The sequence below is a fragment of the Astatotilapia calliptera genome, chromosome 16 (assembly GCF_964374335.1).
Source record: "Astatotilapia calliptera chromosome 16, fAstCal68.1, whole genome shotgun sequence".
NCBI classification, from domain to species: domain Eukaryota; kingdom Metazoa; phylum Chordata; class Actinopteri; order Cichliformes; family Cichlidae; genus Astatotilapia; species Astatotilapia calliptera.
This window is the reverse complement of record NC_137437.1, coordinates 15921101-15944989: the sequence shown is the minus strand read 5'-3', so window position 1 is coordinate 15944989 and position 23889 is coordinate 15921101. Positions and strand designations below refer to the sequence as shown.

At 39.7% G+C, this 23889-nt stretch overlaps 3 protein-coding genes and 1 long non-coding RNA gene across 6 annotated transcripts; 2 read left to right on the top strand and 2 right to left on the bottom strand.

The window, feature by feature from the left end:
- Positions 1–216: 216 nt before the first annotated feature.
- LOC145421174 (uncharacterized) lies at positions 217–5902 on the bottom strand. The gene is made up of 4 exons (XR_013902478.1): positions 3848–5902; positions 2995–3656; positions 1200–1292; positions 217–1067 (listed from the first exon to the last, which is right to left on the bottom strand). It is a non-coding gene; the product is annotated as an uncharacterized LOC145421174 (long non-coding RNA).
- A 202-nt stretch (positions 5903–6104) lies between these two features.
- Positions 6105–9622, top strand: gpr45 (G protein-coupled receptor 45). Of its 3 annotated transcripts, XM_026144894.2 has the most exons (3): positions 6115–6253; positions 7117–7278; positions 7724–9622. In XM_026144894.2, exon 3 carries the CDS (start codon positions 7822–7824, stop codon positions 8980–8982), a length of 1161 nt encoding a protein of 386 aa, XP_026000679.1. In that variant the 5' UTR covers positions 6115–6253; positions 7117–7278; positions 7724–7821; the 3' UTR covers positions 8983–9622. The 3 variants fall into 3 exon arrangements, with proteins under 3 accessions (XP_026000678.1, XP_026000679.1, XP_080147177.1); XM_026144893.2 differs by lacking the exon at positions 7117–7278 and having other exon boundaries at positions 6105–6253; XM_080291051.1 differs by lacking the exon at positions 6115–6253 and having other exon boundaries at positions 6262–7278.
- Positions 9623–10318: 696 nt separating this feature from the next.
- Positions 10319–13934, top strand: c16h2orf49 (chromosome 16 C2orf49 homolog). Its single transcript, XM_026145167.2, has 4 exons — positions 10319–10478; positions 10659–10822; positions 11389–11638; positions 11830–13934. Exons 1-4 carry the CDS (start codon positions 10323–10325, stop codon positions 11884–11886), a joined length of 627 nt encoding a protein of 208 aa, XP_026000952.1. The 5' UTR covers positions 10319–10322; the 3' UTR covers positions 11887–13934.
- A 1042-nt stretch (positions 13935–14976) lies between these two features.
- LOC113008038 (four and a half LIM domains protein 2) lies at positions 14977–19843 on the bottom strand. The gene is made up of 6 exons (XM_026145166.2): positions 19712–19843; positions 17400–17575; positions 17146–17320; positions 16196–16365; positions 15859–16045; positions 14977–15768 (listed from the first exon to the last, which is right to left on the bottom strand). Exons 2-6 carry the CDS (start codon positions 17553–17555, stop codon positions 15617–15619), a joined length of 840 nt encoding a protein of 279 aa, XP_026000951.1. The 5' UTR covers positions 17556–17575; positions 19712–19843; the 3' UTR covers positions 14977–15616.
- Positions 19844–23889: the final 4046 nt, after the last annotated feature.

Sequence of the window (23889 nt, the reverse complement as noted above, 5' to 3'; positions counted from 1 at the left end):
GAATAAACAAATACATTTATTAATATATGAGGTTCCATCCAGTTCAAGGAATTAAATTTTAGTGTGGCTGCAACTTACTCCTTAAGATAAAAATCATGCTGTATATTGTAGTTTATATGTTATGCTACTTTCACAGTGAATCGCATTTTATAGTAATACACTCTGAATGAGGATTTAAGTAATTACTCTTAGATCTACAGTAGAAAACAACAGAAATCCAGATGGTGTAATAGTATAATCTCAGTAACATCACCAATTGTTACATTTGCTGTATTTTACAGCTGTTTCCATGAGTACGGTGAGTTACCGTAAAAATAATGTAATCTCATGGAATTTTCCCACAATTACATGCAAATTACAATATTAAACTGCTAACATCCTTTAGAGTTTTTTACTGTTGATTTTGCAGTACTAAGCTATGGAAATTACTGCAAAGGCTAACAGTGTGGGCTACAATGAAAAGCCCGCAATACAGCCCTGCAAACAGCAGGTAGAAATTACTTTCGTGTCATTTTTTCCATATTTAGAAAAATAACCATTGCTTCAAAACTTAAACTGAAGTCCAAAGTTAGGAGCAGCCTTTTTCAGTGTAGTTGGATGTTGGTAAAGGTTCAAGAACAAAGAATGCAGAAAAGTGAAAGGCCTTGCAGAAGTTCTTGTGGCAATTCAAACTGAACAGTTTATGAAGTGCAAGGAGAAGGGTTCGAGAACCTTAAAGTTCAGTGTCCTCTATAGTTCAGTGCAGGCTGTTTCACTCAAGCAGTTTGTTTTTCAGAACCTGCACCTTCATGGATAGGTTGTTCCCATCCAACTCCATCAGCACCTTCTGAAGAAATTCAAATGTGTATTTCAGGTGCTTTGGGTAGCTCAGATTTAGACTGTAGATTAGTCCAAGCAGGAGGCCACAACCCTTTGCCACATCACTAAGAGCTTGCAGCACAGTGCATCCTTCTATGATGACACCAATGTCCTCAGGTGTATCTACAGAGTTTGCTCCTTCATGTCTGAACAACATAGACTCCCAAAGTCAGCTGCTCCGTTTCTCTGCTTGCTCCAAGATCCACATCCTTAAAATAAAAAGAAAAGAAAAGGATAAGTTAATTGCATACATATACATATGGACAAGTAAGTCCACCTTCCATTTCCAACCCCAAATTAAAAAAAGGACAATAACTGATCGTTTTCCTTTTTTAACTTACCAAGAATTCCTTGAACAGGTCGTCTGGCTTTTCATTTAAGTAGACACAGATAGTTTTTAGAACGCATTCCCGTCGAACATCAACGCTGGGATTCTGGTGGAAATAAGAACTCAATATGAGAGAAGTTTCCTATTTTGGTTCCTTTCAACCTCTTTACAAAACAAAGTCAAAAATATTAACACATAATCCAGATAAGTGATTAAGCAATGTTTCATAACTCACATCAGTGACGTGCAGTGAGGTTCATGATTGGTAAGGAACTGACTCCTCTGAGTCAGATAAACAAATATATGAACCCAAAAATCAAAGCTTTTCAATTTTGACATTACGTGAAAGCTTTCATTTTTGCTTTAATCAATTCTAGATTGTTCAACAATATATTTAATAATTGTGCCCCTAAAAATATTCAAATTAAATAGAAGATTAGAACTGGGCAATATGGACTTAAAATCCTATCATGACATTTTGTGGTATTTTTTGCGATAACAATAAGTCTGTGAAGGTTCTCAGTCATCCAGGTCATTGTAGTCTAAGGCGCTTGGAAAGAAAAGTGAAGCTTCTTCAGTGAAGAAGCTTCTCGGATGAGAGATGAAACGTCTTCAAGCAACTTAAAGAAATCCAGACGCTTTTCTTTCCAAGCTTCTTAACAATAAGAGTTACAATAAAAGATCATAATAGTATTTTTGCCTATAAATCTATCAATGCAGCCTCACAAATACAAATACTGCAAATTAAATTTAGCAAATGTGCTATTTAGGCAAACCAGCAGTTATTTATCTTGTTGAATTGATGATAAGTTTGACATTAATGGAAGTAATAGTCTCAACTAAATTATCATATATTTTTTTAGAGGTTTGAAAGCAGTCTATCATTTTAATCACATAGGACGTGTGTTATCACAATATTGATAAGCGATGCAATAAGATGCCCAGCCCTACAGAAGATGCATTAAAATTTATTTAGGTTTGGTGTGTCTCATTTTTTGTGTTTAGTAAATAAATTGGTCAAATGACCTGGAAACAATTATAGAAAAATCATTCATTTTACATCAATTTATTAATTTATAAATAGGAGATGCATTGAAATAAAATTGGTGCGTCTCATTGCTTAGGACTGATTTGGTGTCGATTTGTCCTTTGTGAAATTTACTGATGTTCCCCAAGTGCGCTGCTTTATCCACTGTGTCAATGGCGCTCTCAGTGTAATGTGATTACACTGTGAATCCATATACGTGTACCTTTTATACATGTTGCCTTTAGGGTTCAGCACTGCCCTCCATCAGCCTCACTCCATGCATTTTTGCAGCACATTTATGACCAATAACATTAAACATGTAACACACATTCGTCAAATAAATTAGGTCTGCATCAAGTCATCATCTGTATTACATGTGTAATCAAACATGTACGTTGGCGATTTAGAGAAACAGCAGTGGGATTGCGCATGTGTGTGTCCGCGGTGAGACACAGCATTGCCTCATTGCCTCCTCTCAGCGTTTTACCTTGTATTTGAACAGAAAATCCGTAATGACAGCAATTTTGACCATAAAAATATTGAAATCACACAGAAAGCAAATTTAAAATCTAATGTACAAATTGAATTTCTCTTTTGTTAGTATTTTACTTCTCATTAAGGTGCCTCACTTGACTGCATGTCACTGATTCACATGTATCTACAAAATATTCAAATATACACATATTCAGTTGAAAAAAAAATCTGATTAATGACAGACACAGAAGTTGAAGAAGCATTCAAATAATTTCAGAGCTCAATCAAGGTCAACTAAAATACATACCCCATCCATGGCTGCCATGATTAAGTTGATATTGCGTTTAGCTGTTCCCCCTTCTGTCACAGATTAGTAGGCAGAGGACTCACTCGCAGGACTCTGAAGTTTAGAGAGAGGGTGAGGTTTTATTTGAAATGTGACACCAAGTGAGAATATATACATATATACAGTGGAACAGATAACACGGGGCTCCAGGGAGTAGGGCGGGGTCCGAAGGGAAGGTCCAAGACGGGGGTACACACACGCTCTTCTTCCACTCGATCCATAACTCAAAAATGTCCACACTAAGAAGCTCACGCTCACTCACACACATCCACAGAAATCCAGACGGCAGGGAAGACGGGCAGGGAGTCTAGAAGGCACTTGGTAATGTGACGATCCAGCGAGGAAGCAGCCTCTCTTGCCATCTTAAGTAGTCTGCCAGGATCAGTGTGAATGAGCCACAGGTGTGTGTTCAGGGTGGGTTCAGAGGCGGGGAACCAAGGTCCAGTTCCGCCCTGGTGGGAGAGGTTAAGACAAACAATACACACACCACGACCTCTCCAGATCTTGAGAACCATGACACCTTCTCTTTGAACACTAAGAAGGTGGTCAGCGTAGTGGTCCAGCTTGGCCATGAAAGTTGACAACAAAGGGACGATGGTGATGCGGGCGAACTCTGCAATAACCTGAAACATATTAAAAATTACAACTAGAGAGTATTCTCTATTAATTTTATTAGAGGCCACATGCAAGAATGCTACAACTTTCAGTCAAACATTTTGTATCTTTTAAAATTAACAATTTATAGTACTTTGTTCTTCTTCAAATACAAGTTCTTATGAAAATGACTTGCAATAACAAAGTTAGTAAGAGTTACCTCAGTCTCTGAAAACAGGGCAGGCCATCTGTTTTTGACCTCTGCAATGAATGGCATGTCTTTGATGATTTCCTGTCTTCGGTAGCGATGATAGCCAATGGAAACTGATACAAGGAGTTAAATGCATTATATATAACAGTATTACACATTATTCTGCACTTCAATGACAACAGATGAACGCATGTCTTATACTTTACAAATCAAACTGTTAATCGCTTAAATCCCTGCGTTTGACACTAAACCAGAAATCAACATGGAGTCGAATTCTTTCAAACAATGTAGCAACTTAATTGATGCACATTTCTAAAATACACTATACATTCATTTCATTCTCCAAACTACAGGATCGCTGGCGCTCCCGGTGGTCATTACTGATGTCAGGGAGCAGGTGCGGTAGATGTTGGGAGTAATTTTAAAACTGTAGGTCTCAGTAGGCAAGTCTCACCTTAACAGGAATCGCAAAAGATTTTTGGAAAATTACACCGAAGCAGGTTCAACAATATTTGTTAAATGTCTTCATACTTCTAACACGTGAGAGAGGTATACAAGCTAGAGTGTTAAAAAATTTACCAGGCGTCATTTGTTTAAAAAAAAAAAAAGCAAAAGTATTCCCGAAAGTGTCAGATGTTTATCAGTTAGTATACATTAATCAAATTTGTCATCCTTAAATTGTTGTACTTACCAAATAATCCTCAGATGGCGATTGATTCTATCCAGGATACTAAGCATATGCAAGTCTCAGTTGAAAATGGCGATGATCAAACTTCCACACTGCATATGTGCAAACTCAGAAGTATGGAGAGCCTATTAGGACAATCCTCTTTAAATTAAAGTGTTCTTCATTTTAAATGAACTTTTTACGTTGGATTTAATTTACTGCATTTTGTTGTATTGAAATATTATGTTGTTAATTAAATTCAAAACAACATACTTGTGTTTAAAGTTAAAAATCAATTGGTGGCATTAGTTTTAACATAAAACATTTACATAATGCTACCAACATCAGTGTGTCATTTCTTAGAGTGCCTTTTGTGCTGTCTCTCGATGCTCTCTTCTCTCTCACCTCATCCTTCCTCTGCCTGAATCTGGTTCTTCCGACTGGAAGTTTCTTCCTGGTAAAAGGGAGTTTTTCCGTCCCACTGTTGGCAACTGCTTGCTCATAGGAATCATCTTATTTTTGTGGTTTTCTTTCAAACATTAAAGACCGTTTATCCTAAAAATACAAAGCATCTTGAGGTGACTGTTGTCGTGAATTAATGCTAAATAAATAAAACTGGAATGAACTGAACTGAACAGGTTAAGAACGGAGGTGAATAGGCTGCATGGGGGATCACAAAGCCTGGAAAAAAACAGGGTTAAACTAAATAATTTTTTTATTCCACGAATTTCCAGATATTTAAATTAATTTACTTTACTTTCATTTATTGTATAGTTTTACACATTTTGTAAGGGATTAATAACTTATCATTTTGCTGACTGCATGGGTTTAGGAACAGAAAATAAAATGCCCGTTAAAACTAAAATGCTGCAAATAGCCTATGCTCGTGGCTGGTAACATTTATCATGCCTAAAACTAATATATATAATATATTGGTACATGCATTCAAATGTACTGGGCCACCCACACATTACACCTACAGGCCATGCATGAAGCTCCCATCACTCAGTTTCTGTGCTGATGTTAATGCAGTGGAGGTTTAGAATTTCTTCAGTAACCCTGGCTATTTTTACACGCTCTGCCCTCAGCACCAACTCTATGGTCTGCCACTTTGTGACTGAGAAGCTTCCACTTTGCAGTAATATCACTCACAGTTGATTGTGGAATATAAGAGGGTTGGAAATTTTGTAAAGGCACTTTCCTGTTATAGCAGTGAGCTTTTCAAAACGACCCATTCTTTCACAAATATTTATAAAGGCAAACTGCATGGCTCAGGGCCTGACTGTGGCACTGGGACTGATAACACCGAAATCCAAAGATGAACAGGTGTAGATCGATACTTTTGAACATTAATGTATGTCATACTAATGTAAATCTTGGAAGCCAATAAATAACTATTACCGTCGTGAGTTTAAAAAAAAAAAATTCGTTCATTTCTTTCGGAGATTCGGCACATCAGCAACTGCTCGATTCACACTATACCTACAGTTGACCGTGCTAATCGTAACAATAATAAGGATTAGGATGATAAGGATGGTCAATTTTGACACATTGCTCCTTTAAATGTGAGACCACCTGCTCCTCTGGCGTCAGCATCATCCGCAGGCGGCACGGTGGGGATTGATACGGCAGTGAAATGTTCAAAGTGGGATATTTTTGGAAGAACTCAGCAGGCACCGGAGGAGAGAGACCGTCACCGAACTGACTGGCTCGACGAGAGACGAGTACACAACCCGGTAATAGTCAAGGTAAGTCCCGTCAGCACCTGCAGATGTTCATTTATGGTTCATTGTGTAAGGCAGTGCGCAGAGAAAAACAGGGCGTTGTGTCTTGGCGTTTAATATATGCAACATTTAGCCTGTTGCGACGGGCCAGTGTGTGAAAGCTGTTACATGTTAAGGCAAGAACAGGCTGTACAGGGTCGGTGCAGGAGCCATGACAAGAAAAAAAGAAAGAAATGAAGAAAGGGAGAATCAGCACATGGAGATGATGGCATGGTGTAAACCAGTAAATATCAGCTATGATCAGAGCAGCTGTAAATCACATGTACATAATAAGAGTTTTTAGAGTATTAGATGCCTTAAGATTAGGCCACCCTGCAGATCTGCAGCTAGCAGCCAGCTCAGCAGCATAATTAAGATCACTGGTATTCAGCACAAGTGAAGGATTGAAATTGTTATTGTCTTAGTAAACAGGCTGATTTGTTTGTTCACTGCTGACACCAAACAGCTGTGATCTGGTTTTAAGACAGAGGCGAGCGGTCAGGGAGTCTTCTCTGACTGTGAGGTTGCGTCTTGGGAAAAAAAAAAGTCTTTCGGCGAATCATATGATCCAGAAAATATTTTGTCATAGACTCTTGTACAAGAGATGAGAATAAGGGCTGCTTGTTGCCATGGAGCCGCTGACCTTGTTGCCGTGGCAACAGCCGGCAACACTATGCCATGACTTGTGTGTTTGTGCGTGTGCCAGAATGTAGCTACAGTCACTAAAAAGGCACATTTTCACTTTTCCTGTCTGGATGGGGCCATTGATCTGAAATCACGTGGCTCCTCTTTTATTTTAGGTTATTTTATCAAATATGCAGCATATTTACAATTTTGATGTGTTACAGGAGGGACCCTTAGGCCCAGGTGCTAGAAACCTGTCCAGACTGGAGGGCTGCATGGGGGACGTGAATGCCATAGTGACCTCAAAACAGCCTTAACTCTAAATCTCTACACTCTGGTCCCTCAATCGGCAGCAGGAAGTTAAAACTCCGGCCTTCTTGAAGAAGGTTCTGTTTCATCACAAATGTGTCACCATCTGTAGCATTAACCAAGAGCGAGATTCTGCTAAGCTGACAATTGACTACACCCTGGGTGATGTGTAAATGTGTGTATTTCTATTCAAGTGTGAAGCAGCTTGGCTGTTAATCATCAACCTCAGTGAGGACGGTGAACGACACATCTCTGTCCCGTGTGGCTGTAACTCTTAGTGTGGTGTGTTTCTGGGTTGATCACATTTAGTGGACGTCATTCCTCCTCTCACTATTTCATGTTTACAGTTCTCACTGACTAATAGATCGGTTATTAGACTCCCTTTTTTTCTATTGTTTTTGGGCACATTTATCACAGCTTCTAAAGAGACCATCCATTAAAATCTCTGAGTGTTTGACTGTTTTTCTTTTTTATTCACAAATGCCTTATGTGAAATTTTTTTTTGTCTTTTTTTAATCACAGGTAGTCCCATGGAATCTCAACTGCTGGAGGACAGCTTTACTTCTGAACCACAGGCATAGCCAGAAATGTTCACCTTTTATCCCTGAATAATCGCTACTATGGCTTTTTGTAATGAAAGCTTCATGGAGGAGTGTAACTGCATGGACCCGAACAGCGTAGAGGAAACGTCAGAAAGCCTCCCATCAGAAGCTACGACTCCTCTCATATCAGTCACTCTGCGTGTGACCCTGGCAGCCATAATGATCTTCATGATTACTATCGGTTTCCTCGGCAATGCGATCGTGTGTCTGATTGTTTACCAGAAACCTGCCATGCGTTCTGCTATCAATCTCCTGCTTGCCACTCTGGCCTTTTCAGACATCATGCTCTCTCTGCTCTGCATGCCCTTCACTGCAGTCACCGTGGCCACTGCAGACTGGAGCTTTGGGAGCGGTTTCTGCCGCGCCTCCATCATGCTGTACTGGCTGTTCGTCCTGGAGGGGGTGTCCATCCTCCTCATTATCAGCGTGGACCGTTTCCTGATCATTGTGCAGCGGCAGGACAAACTGACCCCGCACAGAGCTAAACTGTTGATCGCAGGTTCTTGGGTGCTGAGCCTGTGTGTGTCATTGCCGTCAGTGGTTGGGTGGAGGGCGGGCGCGGCAGGTATCGGGGGCGCCTGGGCACCGCAGTGCGTGCTGGGATACAGCGAGTCCCTGGCAGACCGTGGATACACAGTCCTGTTGGCTGTAGCGGTTTTCTTTGTGCCATTTACTGTCATGCTGTACTCTTACATGTGCATCCTCAACACGGTGCGCCGCAACACCCTGCGCATCCACAACCACACCACCGAGCATTCCTGTCTGCCAGCCCTAAACCAAGTCAGCAAAATGAGACTTACCGGACTGCAGCGGCCGCCTCAGGTCAAGGTGGACATGAGCTTCAAAACCCGAGCCTTCACCACCATCCTCATCCTCTTTGTTGGTTTCTCAGTGTGCTGGCTCCCTCACACCATCGTCAGCCTGCTGGCCGTGTTCAGCCGGCAGTTCTACTACAGCTCAGTCTTCTACCCCATCAGCATAGGCGCTCTGTGGCTCAGCTACCTGAAGACGGTCTTCAACCCCGTCATCTACTGCTGGAGGATCAGGAAGTTCAGGGAGGCCTGTCAGGAGTTCATTCCGAAAAGCTGCAGACTGTGTCCCAGAGTGCCGGGCAGGAGCCACAGAAGAGTGAGGCCCAGCAATATCTATGTTTGCAGTGAGACGCAGTCAGCTGTGTGACACAGGGAGGAAACCCAATGCAGTCTAATGTTTTTAACTTTTTGATAAGCTATGGGATGTTACTGAAGTTCCCTTTACACAAGAACAAATTGGTTTTAACTTTATTGAAACTGGAGCATTTACAGTCCCATGACTCCCTCCTTTTGGGGAAGGTCATGTGAAAATCACAATTGCTGACAACTGAACTGATCTGGTGGTGACAATCATTTGTCTGCTGTTTTAATAAATAAAGTCAAAGTGTTCATTCAGCTTCATGGCCACGCAAGCTTCTGAAACATACTGACATTTAAAAAAACATTTTTATATCTTCCATTTTTGCTTTATTTTTCTGTTTCCTGTGCTGTCCCTGAGCTGTCATTTTGTTGTTTCATTAGTCTGAAGCTGTACCGTTGATAATAATTATGTTGTCAGTTATGTGCTAAGATTCAGAAAAACAAAAACAAATTACAGTATTGATGTTTGGTGATGTTCTCAGATGAAAGTCAGACCACTGTTAAAAAGTGTTTGATGAAATTTGTGTAGAAACACAGCCCTCTGTCAGCTGGTTCATGACTCTTAATGTTTCTGTTATAGAGGAATGAGTGTTAACTGCATTATCATGTCACATAAGATATGTAAATAAATATAGTTTTGGATTAAAGTTTCTTTGACTCTCTTCCTCTCTAACGATAAAACATGTAGAACGAGTAAGCTCATTGCATTAAAAGAGCAAGCCCTGCACAAGGGCATTATTTGTAAAGGGCCACGACAGTGGTATAGTTTTTTTATGTCATCCCTGTGTACCACCCCAGTGGATTACGCAAGTCAAGTGCAGACTTTCAGCTTGACTGCTGATGGAGGTAGCAGGATTAATTGTGAAGTAAACAGAACTATACTCTCTGCTGCAAAACTTATCATACAGATCAAATGCATAATGAACCAAACCAATTCAAATGTTTCCCATGGCAAAGAAATAGGATATTCTTCAAGTCAGTCAACTGATCTCAACCTACCAGAGCATGCTTTAGGATTATGAAATGCAAAAAAAGTATTTTCATCCAAGAATTAAAAATAAGATCCAAATGAGCCAAAAACAAAAACAGAACCAAACAAACCCAAAAAATAATGATGCTCATCAAGGTTATTATTGTTAACTAACACTAGACTAAAACTAGATATGAAAAAAAAAGTTAACTAAAATAAAAAAAAGAGATATAGACTTTTGAAAATAATAAAACTAACTGAAATGAAATAAAATTATAGAGGAAAATAACCATTATTAAAAAATACATACCAAATATGTAAACGGTTTTAAGTGTCTAAAGCCAGTAGGAGGCAGTAATATTCCTGTAAGCTCAAGGATGCAAACTGTCGTATACCTCCAACAGCGAAGAAGAAAGGCAAACATGGCGACTTCCACGGGGCAAAATGGAAAGGCTGCTGGTACTTCGGATGCGGATCTCTTGCTTCACCCTGAGTTGTTGTCTCAGGACTTTATGAGGCTAGTTTTAAATGAGGTAAGTCGGTGTTTTAAAAGGAACTCTAGAAATGTGATTTGATGCGAGAATAAATGAAGAATGCGGAAATGTTAGCATGTAAGCTAACAAGCAGGACACCTCTCTGGTTACTGTTTAAGTACACTCAACTCAAGGCGCTGCTTGTGATTTTTAAAGTGGAGATATTTTTCTCTGAATCAGAAAAACGTGAGTACCAGAGACTGTGGGAGCAGGGACCAGCTCACAGAGCTCTACCTGCGGCATATCATCCCTCTGCCGCAGAGGACTTTACCCAACACCCGCTGGGGACGGAGGATGGAGAAGAGCCGAGGGAAGCAAACGCCGGTAGCTCACCGGTCAGACAAGTATGGGTCCACAGCTTCAGACATTTAGTACTTTCATGTGCAGTTTTAGGCTGTCTGCATATAGATAATTTGACTATGATGTTAGAATTTGGACCAAATAATTTGCCGAGTTCCATGAAAGGCGAAACGAATGTGTTATTACTGTAATTTCACTGATCAGTCAACAGACGTAACAACTCTGTGAAAGGCCCCAGGACAGATGCACTATATTGCTAAAAGTACTTGCTCATCTGGCTTCACACATATATGAACTTAAGTGACATCCCATTCTTATATCATTGGTTTTGATATGATGTTGGTGCACTTTTTTAAGCTTTAACAGTTTCTGTCCTGGTTGGAAGTCTTTCAGCAAGGTATAGGAATAAAATGCATGTAAAACAACATATTCAAAAGTTTGTAAAACAGAAACAATATCTTTCATCCATGGACTATATATCAGTATCTGGAAAACACATACAGACACAGTCCAGGTGTAAATGTGGCAAAACAAAAGAAAACTGTAGCCTGTAATGTAATGTTAAAATAAGATTAATGCATTTCAGAAACTGATTCATATGGTTTTTCAGCTCCAGCAGTGACCACAGTAGAAAGAGGCCTCTGATTGTGTACGATGGGAGCTCCTCTCACTCTGGCCCACTGAAAGTGAAGAAACCAGAGGGAAGTATAGTGTCAATAGGAAGCAACGACAGGTTAAAACCTCCACCAGCAGCAAATCTTTCCAACCCCATCCGCAAACTCTCAGGCAACACATCTTCCTCTCAATCCAGTCAGCGCAGCAGTGACACAAAAAACCTCAAACTAGAAGAAAATACGTCGGTAGGAACTTCTCTCCTCAGTTATTCATGCACAAAGAAAGTAATCCACAAGTGTTCATATTGTTTGTGTGTTTGGAGATATTCTAAAGAATCTGTAAGGACATTTATAATAAAAAAAATCATTTTATTCTTAAAAAAAGAAAAATATGCAGTTCATAATGCCTGTTTATGTTTTATCCTCCATCGTTTTAGGGGGCACTGAAGTCTCCGGAAGTGAAGAACAAGATCCAGCGTGTGACTTGGCCCTGATCTTTGGCCTCTTTTTCATACAGACCTGATGGGACCTCAAGGTCCGGCAGACAGACCACTCCTTTCCCTGTCCGTAACCTGTGGTTGTCCACTACCTTAGGTGTCCCATCACAATTTTCCCAACTCATTTATCCACAGAAAGAGGTGGAAACCCTTCAAGCTGTGGGTCAAAGCTGCTTAACTGTTGCCATTCAGTTATAAGAGCTTACAAACCGGGATGAAGTCACGAGCTTCCTTGATGTTTTCCAAAACCTCAAGTGCCCTTACCAGCATTAATCAGCAACTTGCATTAAGTCCCATCCAAAATGAGTGAGGTGAATTATTGCTCTTTTTATTCTGTTGCTGGTTTAGGTTAAAAGGCCCCGGGGTGATGAATGATGGCTTCGATGGCTGTGTGTTCAACTGGATGCTAAAGGATCTTATAACGTGATAACAATGGAAGTAAGCAAGAGGGAATGCAGACATGTTATGAAACAGATCTTTTTCTTCGGTGTATTGTAAATGAATATAGACAGATCATGGTGAGCATCACATTTTAGAAGTTGTGTGATCAGTGATTTTTATCATTTCTGTTATGAATTCAACTGAGATTTGCATTTGTCGAGCACTACATACGTTTTCCAGGATTTTGAAATGTCACTCTGGTGTGAGATTTTACATATGCTGCACATAACGATGGGATAAATAAAAACAATATTGAACTTTATTGTTAGTAGACCAGTAATTACTTGTTCATAAAAAGAGCATCGCAGAGAGGCTGAGTCTTTCAAAAGGACCACTTTTGTAAATACTGTTCCAAACATTTTGGGATGTTGTGCAAAAATGTAAATAAAAACAGAATGCGATGATTTGAAAATCTCATAAACCCATATTTTATTCACAACAACATATAGAAAACATATCACATGTTTGACCTGGCAGCGTGGCATTTTAAGAAGAAAATAAAGTCATTATGAATTTGATGGCCTTAACACATCTCAAAAAGTTGGGGCAGGGCCACATTTACCACTGTGTAGCATCACCTCTTCTTTTAACAGCAGTCCGTAAACATCTGGAAACTGAGGAGACCAGCTGCTGGACTTTTTGGGAGCGGACTTGTCCTGTTCGTGTCTGATCGAAGATTCTAGCTGTTCAACAGTCTTGGATCATCTTTGTTGTGTTTTTCGTTTTATGATGTGCCACATTTTCTGTTCTTGTTTTCATAACATCAAAAATGCAGACTTTTGAGCACATGGATGAAGCTGGATGGTCCCTCTCCTCTTTAATCCAGATGATATAGCATCCATGTTTTCCGCCCCCAGAAATTCAAATTTCAGCTCGTCTGACTGGAGAACAGTTTCCACTTTGTCTTGGCAGTTATAAATGAGCCTTGGCACAGAGATAACAGCTGTGTCTCTGGATCATTTTGACATATAGCTTCTTTTTTGTCTTTTTTTTAAGCCTTAACCTGCACTTGTGGATGCCACAGTGAACTGTGTTCACAGACAGTGATTTCTGGAAGTCTTCCTGAGCTTGTGCAGTGATCTGTGACAGAATCCTGCCTGTTTTCAGTGCAGTGCTGCCTGAGGGTGCGAAGATCACAGGCATCCAATACTGAGTTTTCACCTTATTGGTGTGCACAGAGATTCTCTGAATATTCTGCTGATATTATGTACTGAGATAACGAGAAACTCTTCTCAATTTTACATTTAAGACCATTACTCTAAAATAGATTGATGCAACAATTGTGAACACAGAGTGGTGAACCTGTGCACAGCTTTACTTCTGAGAAGTTCTGCCTCTCTAAGATGCTCCTTTTTTTAATATCAGCTCATGTCACGATCTGTTACCAATTAACCTAATTAGCTGCAAACTAGTTCCAGTTGTATTTTTTAGTATGAGCTATTTTTCCAGCCATTTGTTGCCCCATCACATGTCGCTGCCATTAAATTTGAATTAAGCAAGTATTTTTTATGAAATAATAGAATGTCTCAGTTTAAACATTTGATGTTTTCTATGTTTCATTGTGAATAAATTATGGTTTAATTAAATTTCATAAAATTTGCAAATCGTTTCAGTCTGTTTTTATATTTTTTGGAATTGGGGGTTTTGTTTTTTGTTTTTTTTATCTAAGGATAATCTTCTCTTTATGAACAAATTAACACAAATTATTTAAACCAAAAATACAAGTTAAACAACACTATGCAAAGTTAAAAAAAAACAAAAAAACAAGTAAGAAACAATGGATTAAAGTGAAATGAAATGCTCTCCTGTGACAAGAAAAATGTAAATTTGCAGTCATAAGGTATTTGAAAATCGTGTGGTAGGGGGACGGCCTGGCTTACTGACACCAAGAGCAAAGGCAGCAACTGTGCTGGCATAGGCTTACGTTAGTGAACATAGACTGAGCAACATCTGTAAAGGCATCAATAATGCTAAACAATACAGCATCACATACTTACACCCAGAAGACTTTTCTGTGCAGACCTCTTGCGTATTTTAGCCAACATTGCTAAGCCAACAGTGTAGCTTAGTAGGAAAAACATCCAAAAATCTGACCAAAGAAGCCCTGAAATCTCAACCCAAGCAAGACTTTGAGAACTACAAGAATTTACCTCCTCATTTTCCAAACACTTACCTGTGATGAGCAACACAGTGTTAAACATACCACTTAAAAACACAACAACCTGTTTTTCAATCGTTGATATGTCTTGCAAATTGTATTAACATTTTACAGTTTTCCAACTTTTCAGAAACTGGGTTGCAATTGAATACCAGTTTTTAATAATTCAGACACATAAAACGAGCTTGGGCAAAACCAAGAATGCAGAACTTTTGAAGCCTATTTACTGGAGAAAAGGAGAATTGACTTTGCAGTTACTGATGCGGAGTTCATTAAAACACACCGGAAAATGTGCTTTGAATCAGTGTTTGTACAAAAGTGTCATAAAAAAATGAATTATATAAAATTAAAAAAAAAAAGGATGTTCATTGATTTAATTATGTAAGAAATTTTACGGGCTTTATGTGTCATGTTTGACATGGTGTTCAACTGGACATTAGAGTAAAACTGAATGAAACGATAAAAATCTTCCACCGAGCAATCTGTAGTGCTTTTCTAGAACATTTTTAATCTTTTCTTTTTGTAAGTTACCAATAAAAACATTTTGACTTTGCCATTTTTAATCTCTTTTGATTTTTTTGTTTTGTTTTTGTGTTTTGTTTAGAAATCCTGAAATCATCTTATTTCATGCAGAATTTATTTATTTATATTTTTCATCTTTCATGCAATGTATTCATATTTATTCCTTTATATGAATAAATATGCATTTTTAATATTTAAGTGGTTAAACGTCACAAAAACTCTAATTACATGCACAAAGCAGTAATTACTATTATTAAGCTGATAGTGTGCAGTAAAATTGTAGATTTTCCTCAGAATCCTTACTTCAGTATCTACTTGGAAACATTTTCTCTTCATGAGCACAATACAGCAGATTCATGCCTACATTTATTGATTAGTAATTACTTTTTCTTTCCTCAAATAGTGAACATTTAACTTAAATGAACTCTCTTATCTCAAAGAACACTGTTAGTAGCTTGTATTTCATGTACATTCATAGTATTGCTTTGTAGTAACGATGTTATAGATGTCATGCACTGTGCTCAAATAGAATTTATCAACTCTGCATCGTTCCCTGATCATAACGTGGTCATCCCGTCAGATGTAACGGTCATCACTCGGGCTGAATTAGATGTCTTTGCCGCACTCTGGGCACAGGATATCGTCGCGTTCGGTGAGAAATCCACGGCCGACCAGGGACACGGAGCACTTCTTACAGTTGAAGCAGTCATTGTGCCACTGACGCTCCTCAAAGGAGATATACTTGCTGCCCCCAAGACCTAAGAATATCAAATTGAAGTCAATACATCTGACAAACCTGTTATAAATGAGCCTTATTAGATTCAGTTGACCCAGTGATTAAAGATTACCGCTAATGGGGGTGGTGCACGAGGCACACTTCTTAGCATAAAGGTTGCAGAAGCAGTTGAGGCAGTAGGCAAAGTCATCTCTGGAGGTAAACCTCTGTCCAGACAGCTGCTGCTTGCAGCTAGTGCAAAGGAAGCAGTCCTTGTGCCAGGGCTGGTCACGGTAGGTCACCCCGCCAGTGGTGATGGGCTATTTAGAGGGAACTGGGTTACTGCCACACTTTAGTGCTGTTACACATGCAACAATAACATGTAGTGTGAAAATGGAGACTGAAAATAGAGAGCTACTTTGAAAGTACATTTTACTCGATATCATTGTATGTAGCAGTGGATGTGCTACCTTCTTGCAGTGCACACAATGCATGGCAAACTGCTTCTCATAGCAGGGCACACAGAAGTTCTGGTTGTCCTTGGGGATGAAGCTCTTGGTGCCAATAGGCTGCTGGCATCGCTTGCAGGTGAAACAGGTCTCGTGCCAGCTGTTCCCCTTGTGCTCCATCTTCCTGGAGCCTTCAGAAAATAGTAAGTTTACAACTAATGATTAAATTCAATTTTGGGTCAACATAGTATACATGTTCTAGTACTCCAAAGGCCCAACAAGGTATGGTTTTATTCTACAGTATGTGCCGCATGTCGCTCCATACCAATCACTGCTCAGGTTGAAGTGTATAGGAATAGGTTACAAATACTTAGTAATTAGTTGTTACTTTATTTGTACCTATTAAAGTGAAAAGAAAGCAGGTTTCTGTAAATGTACTGACAAAATTAATGTGTTTATACCCTATATTATTATAACTGTACTACAGCAATGTGGGCAAACAGGACTAATGGGCATGTATCGTGCCCAGCTAATCAAATGAAAAAAGAGGAAACCTTCTTGTTCATCCACTGGGAAAATAACACAAACAATATCAGTACTGTTTCAAACTTCTCAATCTAGTTCTATTACTTGGTTTAATTCAATTTTAGCTTTAGTTAAGTTACTCCCCATTATCCTTATCTTTGCAGAGATCCTGAACTGAACAGGCAACCTTCAGACCTCTGAGGTGCTTTCCCACCCTCCGGGCTACAGCTCTGTTTTTCCAGCATAGAAAGTCAGCTATAACTCAGCCTACAATAGTGGATTTTATTCTCATTACAACTTTCATATAATATAATCTGCACCAACCAGTCTATATAGTGAGACAGAAGACTTTTTATTTATGCAATGATCCAATTTAAAATTGAGTGACAAATTAAGGTTTTAATTTTTCTAGCTACTCTGCTGATCTATTTCAGTTTTCTTCCTACCTGGCATGATGGTTTTCTTGCACTCATGGCACTTGGAGGAATACTCGTTGGAGTAGCACTCGGTGCAAAGGAGCTGCTCGTCCTTGGTAGAGAAGGGCTTGTCCACCAGGGAGCGCTTGCACTGGAAGCACTTAAAGCATTCCTCATGCCAGTGACGGTCCTTGTAGGAAAGATCCTGCAGAAAGAGCAGTACTCTTGTTCTTGTTCTCTACTTGTTCTTGTATCTATGCATTTCTTCATTTTATATCTCTTACCCTGGTGTTACAGCCAATAGGCTTCTTGCACTCTTCACAGGTGTTGGAGTACAGGCTTTCATAACATTTCACACAGTAGGGATTTTCCTCTCGCAGAACATACTTCTTCCCAAACAGGGACTCTTTGCAGTAGTGGCAGTCGTAGCGTTCTGTCATTTTGACCTAGCACTGCTCAGCTGAGAGAGAAAGAAGCAAAAGAGCCTAAGGGTAATATTATGTATACAGGATATGAACGCTTATATTAAGTACCATAGAAACTTTTGCCATTTTGCTTCCCTGCTCCAATTAATCCTTGGAGCGATGCTGGCAATCATCAGAGAGCCATTTCTTAGAAATCAAACTTCAAACTAATAGCGTTTTCTAGGACGCATTAGTAGACCTGTCACGTTACAAGTTGGGGAGTTTTCCATGCATTTCCCTCTTTCATCTTCCTCTCCCATCTCTCAGACGTCCTTCATTTTGTGACAGATGAGAAGGTGAGCGATGAGGCGGATATAAATAACTCCTATCAGTCCTGCTTAGAGACAGTCAACTTTTACCCCGTTGCATACCAACACACACTACGCCACTATACGCCGACCCATTTATCACCTCACCTCCAGCTGTCAGCGCCAGATCACAGTATCCCTTGTCACTGTGTGTGCGCGTCCGTGCATAAGTGGGTTTAAACGACACTCGTAATAATGACTGTTCACAATCTGCAGCTGTTTGTGGTCTGCCTGTTGAGCTCTTGGCTATCCCACCTGTGCCTATATCGCTACTCTTGGTTTAACGAGGATAACATAAGCGATTTATTTGAGTATTTCTTTGTGGGTAAAAGAGAAGATGCAGGGCAAAAAAAAAAAAAAGGGTTGATGAAGTTCCATTCTCCAAGACAGAATTAAATACTACCCAAGCTCTCACCAAATAAAGCAGATCAAGACAAAAAAACCCTGCAAAAATCCCCTCCAGAAACCCCAAGCTTAAATTCATATTTCTGGTTTGAATTGAGCTGCTCTCTGCTGTCATCCCTATAATCTTATTGTTCTTCCCTGTGATCTATATTTGATCACCGTAGATTCCCACCTAAGTGGTCCGTGAGTGATTTGCGATGCTCCCCACACTCAAAAGGTTAGTTTCTTTTATCTTGCTGAAGCTGAGACGTTTAATCTGCCCGTCCTTTCTGCTCTAAGCATTCTCAGCGCCCTCCCACATTCCCTCATTGTTTATCACTCCCACCATGACTCACCTAGCTTATATAAGGATTTATCTGACTCCTAAAAATAAAAAAAGGCTAATCTGAACTGCCGCAAATAAAAGCTCCAGCCATTCAGACATGCCATGCAGCTGTTTCCCAGCTTCTGGGGTCTCTTTGATGCTCCCCATCTGGGAGTCAACCTGAGCTACAGACAGTTTACAGAAAAGTGAACTATTAAAAGGTTCTTGTGTTTAAACATGGTGCCTTGTAGAGAACTGCTTATTTTACAGTATTTTAATAAGATCTCTGCATGTATGGCATTATCTGCATGCACTGGAACATTTATATTTAGGTCTAAGAACGTTTAGTTAGAGTGAAACTGCAAAAAGGAATTGTGCGATCGCATCATAACGCCAAAAAAGATGCAGAAAAGCTTAAAATCGCAGCCTTTTACTCATCTTTACAGATGCTAGCCCACTTTAGTGTTCTACTCTCCTGACCTAACAGTCCTGAAGGATATCCTTTTCAGTCACATAGCAACCTTCTAAGTGTTACACAGAATTAAACATTAATTGATCTTAACTTGATCTAATCTGATTTGCTGATCCCCCTTCAGGCAAACCCAATTAAAAAATCTGAACCCCGCATCAATCATTTGTATTTCTATGAGAGAGAGCACAGTTTTTGTACAGTTTAGAAAAAGTGTGATCTAAAAACACCAAAATACTGTAAAGCCATAAAAAGCAACAGAAGTTATTAGGAAGTGGCTGGTTTTATAGTAGTAAAGTTAGGTTTACGTTTTGAAGAGAAGGGAGCAGAAAAGGTTCAAGATAACTAGCCTACCCATCACTGGATGATTTAAGGAAGAGCTTTTTACTAAATAAGGAATCCAGTCTGCATGAAACAGGCCGAAAGGAAAGTGAGGTGATGGAAGAGGTAGTTAAATAGTGACAATGCTCTGCAGGTGGAAGAAGGGAGAACACGAGAAGGTGGGTGGGGAGGCAGATAGGAGGATGCCAGTGTGGTGGAGAATGGAAGACATGGTGAATGAAAACCAGTGAGGAGAATGGATAGGCGGAAGAATGGACAAGTGAATACATGGAGAGTGGAGCAGTTGAACAGAGTTGGTTCTTACCTTCCTGTCTGAGGAGTGTGTGCCTGTGTGGAGTCTGTGGCAGACTGAAGGAGCAGGCTCTGGGTGAGCTGTACTTACTCCTGATTGCTTTACTCCACCCATCAGGGGCTAATTGAAAATGGGGGAGGGATGATAGATGTGGGGGGAGGGGGGTTACAAGGGGGCAGGGATTCTTTTTTGAGATGATCTATAAATACAGCAGAGCTTCACAGAGATAAACCCGAGGCCCCATTTCACTCGCTCATTTTGTCCCCAGCTCAACCATGTGGCCTTTTAAGGTCACTCAGAAGTTGTTCACTCGCTCACATCCTCTCCGTGTGATTCACGTGTTCATTCACTCGTGCTTCACTCTCTTCTTTCATTATTTTTGCTTCTCCCCAGAACAGTCGTATCATATCATTCCTCCCTTTTCCACTCCTTGGAGAGAGTTATTCATCTTTCCTTGCTATTGTTTGTTTTCTTTCTGTCGCAGTTATCCATCATTACCACAACATTGCACTCTAATGCATATGCATACTATTGAGTAATGACACAATATTCCTGCAGCCTTCTATATATGATAGAAAAGATGCCAAGAGTCAAATGTTCAAGATTTTTGTCCTGTGAGATTTGTTGCTACTCAAATGTCTCATCTGTTCCTGCCTCCCCATATTTCCCCTCACAGGGGGACTCCACATTCATTCCCAGCCCTCCCATTTGTTGGCTACAATATCCAGACTTGCTAATGACAGACACCCACTTGTTTTCTTAGAAAATTTTAGCACTATTTTCTGATGCTCTCTAATCCACACCGCGGCCCCCTCCGTCACCCCCACCCGCACCCCCAGGCGCTTCCCCACTCTTTCTTCTGTCATTCGACGTCTCCCTTTCTCTCTGAGGCAGGTTTTCCTGACCCTGTGGTCCCTGGACACTCTCCAGTGAGAAAATGCGTCAGCAATGCTCCACTAAGATTCTAGTGTTCTATTTGTAGCACGGCATAAAGAGTTTGGTGCTTAACAAAGTGTTAAATCAGTTTATGAGGGTGTTGTCTCTATGGTTTTAGCCACCATGTTTATCACAGTTGGGTTCAGCCATATCGCTGGCTATCCCATCACTTCAGTTAACAGGGATTTGTCTCATGAGATAATCTTTTAAAACAATATTGATTTGCTGTAATGACTTTGTGCAAAACCTGTCCTTTGCACCACCAGGGGGATGACATTGTGGTTATGTCAACAACAATTTGAGAGTTTCCCATTAAATTTAGCACTCATGTAAGTCATGTGATTCATTAATTTTTCATTGAAATCATCCTCACCACTTCTGACTCAGTCATCAGTACTTTTACTTTAGTGCTGACCAGTGACTGGTAGATTTTAGAAAGTATTAATACTAAGGTGAAACAGTTTGTGTCTTAGCTTTAGGATCAGGAGATAGAGCGGGTTGTTTACATCTGATGCATCCAACAGAGTGTTTGTGTGTGTTTGTGAACAATCGGTTAAAAGTGCTTAAGCATGAATGAATAGGTGAACTTGGTGAACCAAGTTTGTAGGAAAAAAGCTGTTTGAGTGCTCAAATTGATTAGAAAACAAGTACATTTAGCATTTAGCTTAAAGTTTGGAAGCAAATCCCAATTTCTTGTAGCTGTGGCAACCAGTTCAACTGGGATATAAACAACAGCCTGGTTTATATCACTTTTTGCCTTTTTACTACTTATAGAAATTGATCAGCCATACTAATTCAATCACTCACAGGTGACCTGACGTGATCACGTTGGTTAGCAGCTGCCTAGCAATGGGCTAAAATGACCTGTTTTTAACCTTTGTGCACCTACAGCACCTTAAAAAAGTCATTTTCATGATACCAACATTTTATCAATATTTTAATAATTAAATAAAGATTTTACATCCCCAGCAACCTGCTAGCAACAGGCTAAAAATGACCAATTTTTATACAAACAGGAATCCCTCTAGCATAGAAGTCAAACATTTGCAAACATAGCACCCCCCACCTACTTCATGGTGGTAGCTAACCCTAATCCCAGTGTCCTCCCCCAGTGTAAAAGTGCATCCTGCCACACCCTGAAAACTGTTTAAGAACAGCTTCAGTAACACAACAAGGAATTGAGCCTCCAAACCTATTAAATGCAGATTAATCATTTAATAAGAACGATGGCTCTGATGCATCCTGAGAGCTCTAACCTGAGTTTACATGTTTTAGATATGCTTGTGGAAATTGCTGTCTCTCCCACCAATTATTTAAAATTTTAGCAGTAATTTTTCAGACTTCTTTCGACTGTAGTAAACAGCAGCAGTGTTTTATGTATGCCAGACATGTTTGAAATGGGAAGCAGAGACAAACAGGAGGTTATGTTATTTGGACTAGTACTGTTAAATTGAAGTCAGAAGGCAGTTTGTCAGACAGAAGATCATATTGTACTACATTGGAAGAAAGACTGGGAAAAATTGGATTATTGTCACTGTAATAAACATGTGGCATCTTTTTATTTATTTATTTTTTTTTAAAGGTGGTGTTTGAGGGAACTAAAGGGATTTAACCATGAAATATGAGCATAACTAAAAATGATACGTTCTTTGCTGCTCGTGTGTAAATGAAACTGATTCTATTTTATAATGCTTTAGTATTCAGGCATGGGAAACAATCAATTCAGTTCAGTTCACTTAATTGGAGACATGAGGTCCAGTTAAACATATAACTGTGCATATAATAAATATGACCAGTTGAAAGGATGCCCAAGATTGCCCTAACGTGCCCTCAGTATTTGCTCCTTCTTCCCAGCATTTAGCTGAAACCTCCCTCTCTCTGCACTCTCTGGACTGAGGCCTCCACCTCAGCTGCTGAGGCCAAGGGGATAAAGGTGCAGCTGTCTGGGCACAGCAAGGCTATCATGATGGTAAAGCCTGGTACTTACTTCTGCTGCAAATACAGCCATGTGGAAAGGTCAAACCAGGCACTCCCCATCGTCACTAGTGGACTGTTAATCATTAGTGCCAGAGCAACCAACTGGACTGGAATTTCTCTGGGTCATCCAAGATCCAATATGATCCTTTGGAAGAACTTCACTGCACTCCCTGTCAAACTTCATGAAATGGATCCCAGCAACTGACTTTAAAGTAGCGTCACAACGAAGGTCTCAGATGGGCAGTTAGAACTGATAAAGACGGATGGATTCATTTTGGGCTCCCGCTGTGGGAATAGGGTAGCAACTGTTTGCTTAAGATGATGATAGTGTTCATTTGATTTTAGATGACAAGTGTGATAAAGTCGACCAATTGGCTTAGTTTAGCATGAAGGCAGGAAACAGAGGACACAATGAGCTTATGGATAGTCTGAGAATGCAAACAAATCCACCGCTAAAGCTGACTTATTAACTCATTTTATCTCATTAGAGACACCAAACTAAGTGTGAAACACATTTAATCAAGTCCTCCATCCTAAATATCCCAACAATCTGATATGAACCATAGGAGCAAACTAGCGCAAGAGATGTGTCAGATGTAAACACTTAATTCTTGCATAGATATTAGAAAAGAAAGTCTTCTTTTGTTCAGTTTTTTATTAACCCATTAATCACTCCAACATCTGCAGTACACAGACATAACATCTATAACAGCCTCTTTTCCTTTGCTCTACAGTTAACATAGTCACTAGTTGTGCAATCTTTTTTGTACCATCATAAACGTTAACTTTTAACATACTAACTGAGTCCTGTAGAGTCTGAGATGTCGCTCTTGTGTAGAGTTTCTTTGAGCATTGCACAGTCTGACCTTGGGGTGAATTTATTGTGATGTCCACTCCTGGGAAGATTGGCAGCTCTCTTGAATGTTTCCCAGCTTCTCACTCTTGAACGTTGGACTTCAAAATGTTTTGAAATGGCCTTAAAACTCTTCCCAGATTGATGGGCACATGGCATTGTGTTAATGGCCACATGAATGCTAACAAAACTTCTGCTTTTACAGAGGAGCTCACGTCCTGATGACCAGTAATTCAAGTGAATTTGATTATCAGCACCTAGCTGCTATTTTTGCCCCTCTTAAGGAGGGAAACAGGAAGAACTTATTTATTTATTAAAGTACATACTGCAGTATTTATTGTTTATCTGAGGTTGCATTATTTGTACCACCTGGTCCTGCAAAGGATATTTATTTATTATTATTTATTTTTTTAAACTTTGTAAT

Excerpts from the sequence above, each read along its gene's own strand:
- gpr45 (XM_026144893.2), top strand. The coding sequence starts at position 7,822 with ATGGCTTTTTGTAATGAAAGCTTCATGGAGGAGTGTAACTGCATGGAC.
- c16h2orf49 (XM_026145167.2), top strand. The coding sequence starts at position 10,323 with ATGCAAACTGTCGTATACCTCCAACAGCGAAGAAGAAAGGCAAACATG. Across the intron at positions 10,823-11,388 it reads GTAGCTCACCGGTCAGACAA|CTCCAGCAGTGACCACAGTA; the intron begins GTATGGGTCCAC and ends ATGGTTTTTCAG. Across the intron at positions 11,639-11,829 it reads AACTAGAAGAAAATACGTCG|GGGGCACTGAAGTCTCCGGA; the intron begins GTAGGAACTTCT and ends CCATCGTTTTAG.
- LOC113008038 (XM_026145166.2), bottom strand. The coding sequence starts at position 17,555 with ATGACAGAACGCTACGACTGCCACTACTGCAAAGAGTCCCTGTTTGGG. Across the intron at positions 16,366-17,145 it reads CAAGAAAACCATCATGCCAG|GCTCCAGGAAGATGGAGCAC; the intron begins GTAGGAAGAAAA and ends TATTTTCTGAAG. Across the intron at positions 16,046-16,195 it reads ATTGTGTGCACTGCAAGAAG|CCCATCACCACTGGCGGGGT; the intron begins GTAGCACATCCA and ends CCCTCTAAATAG.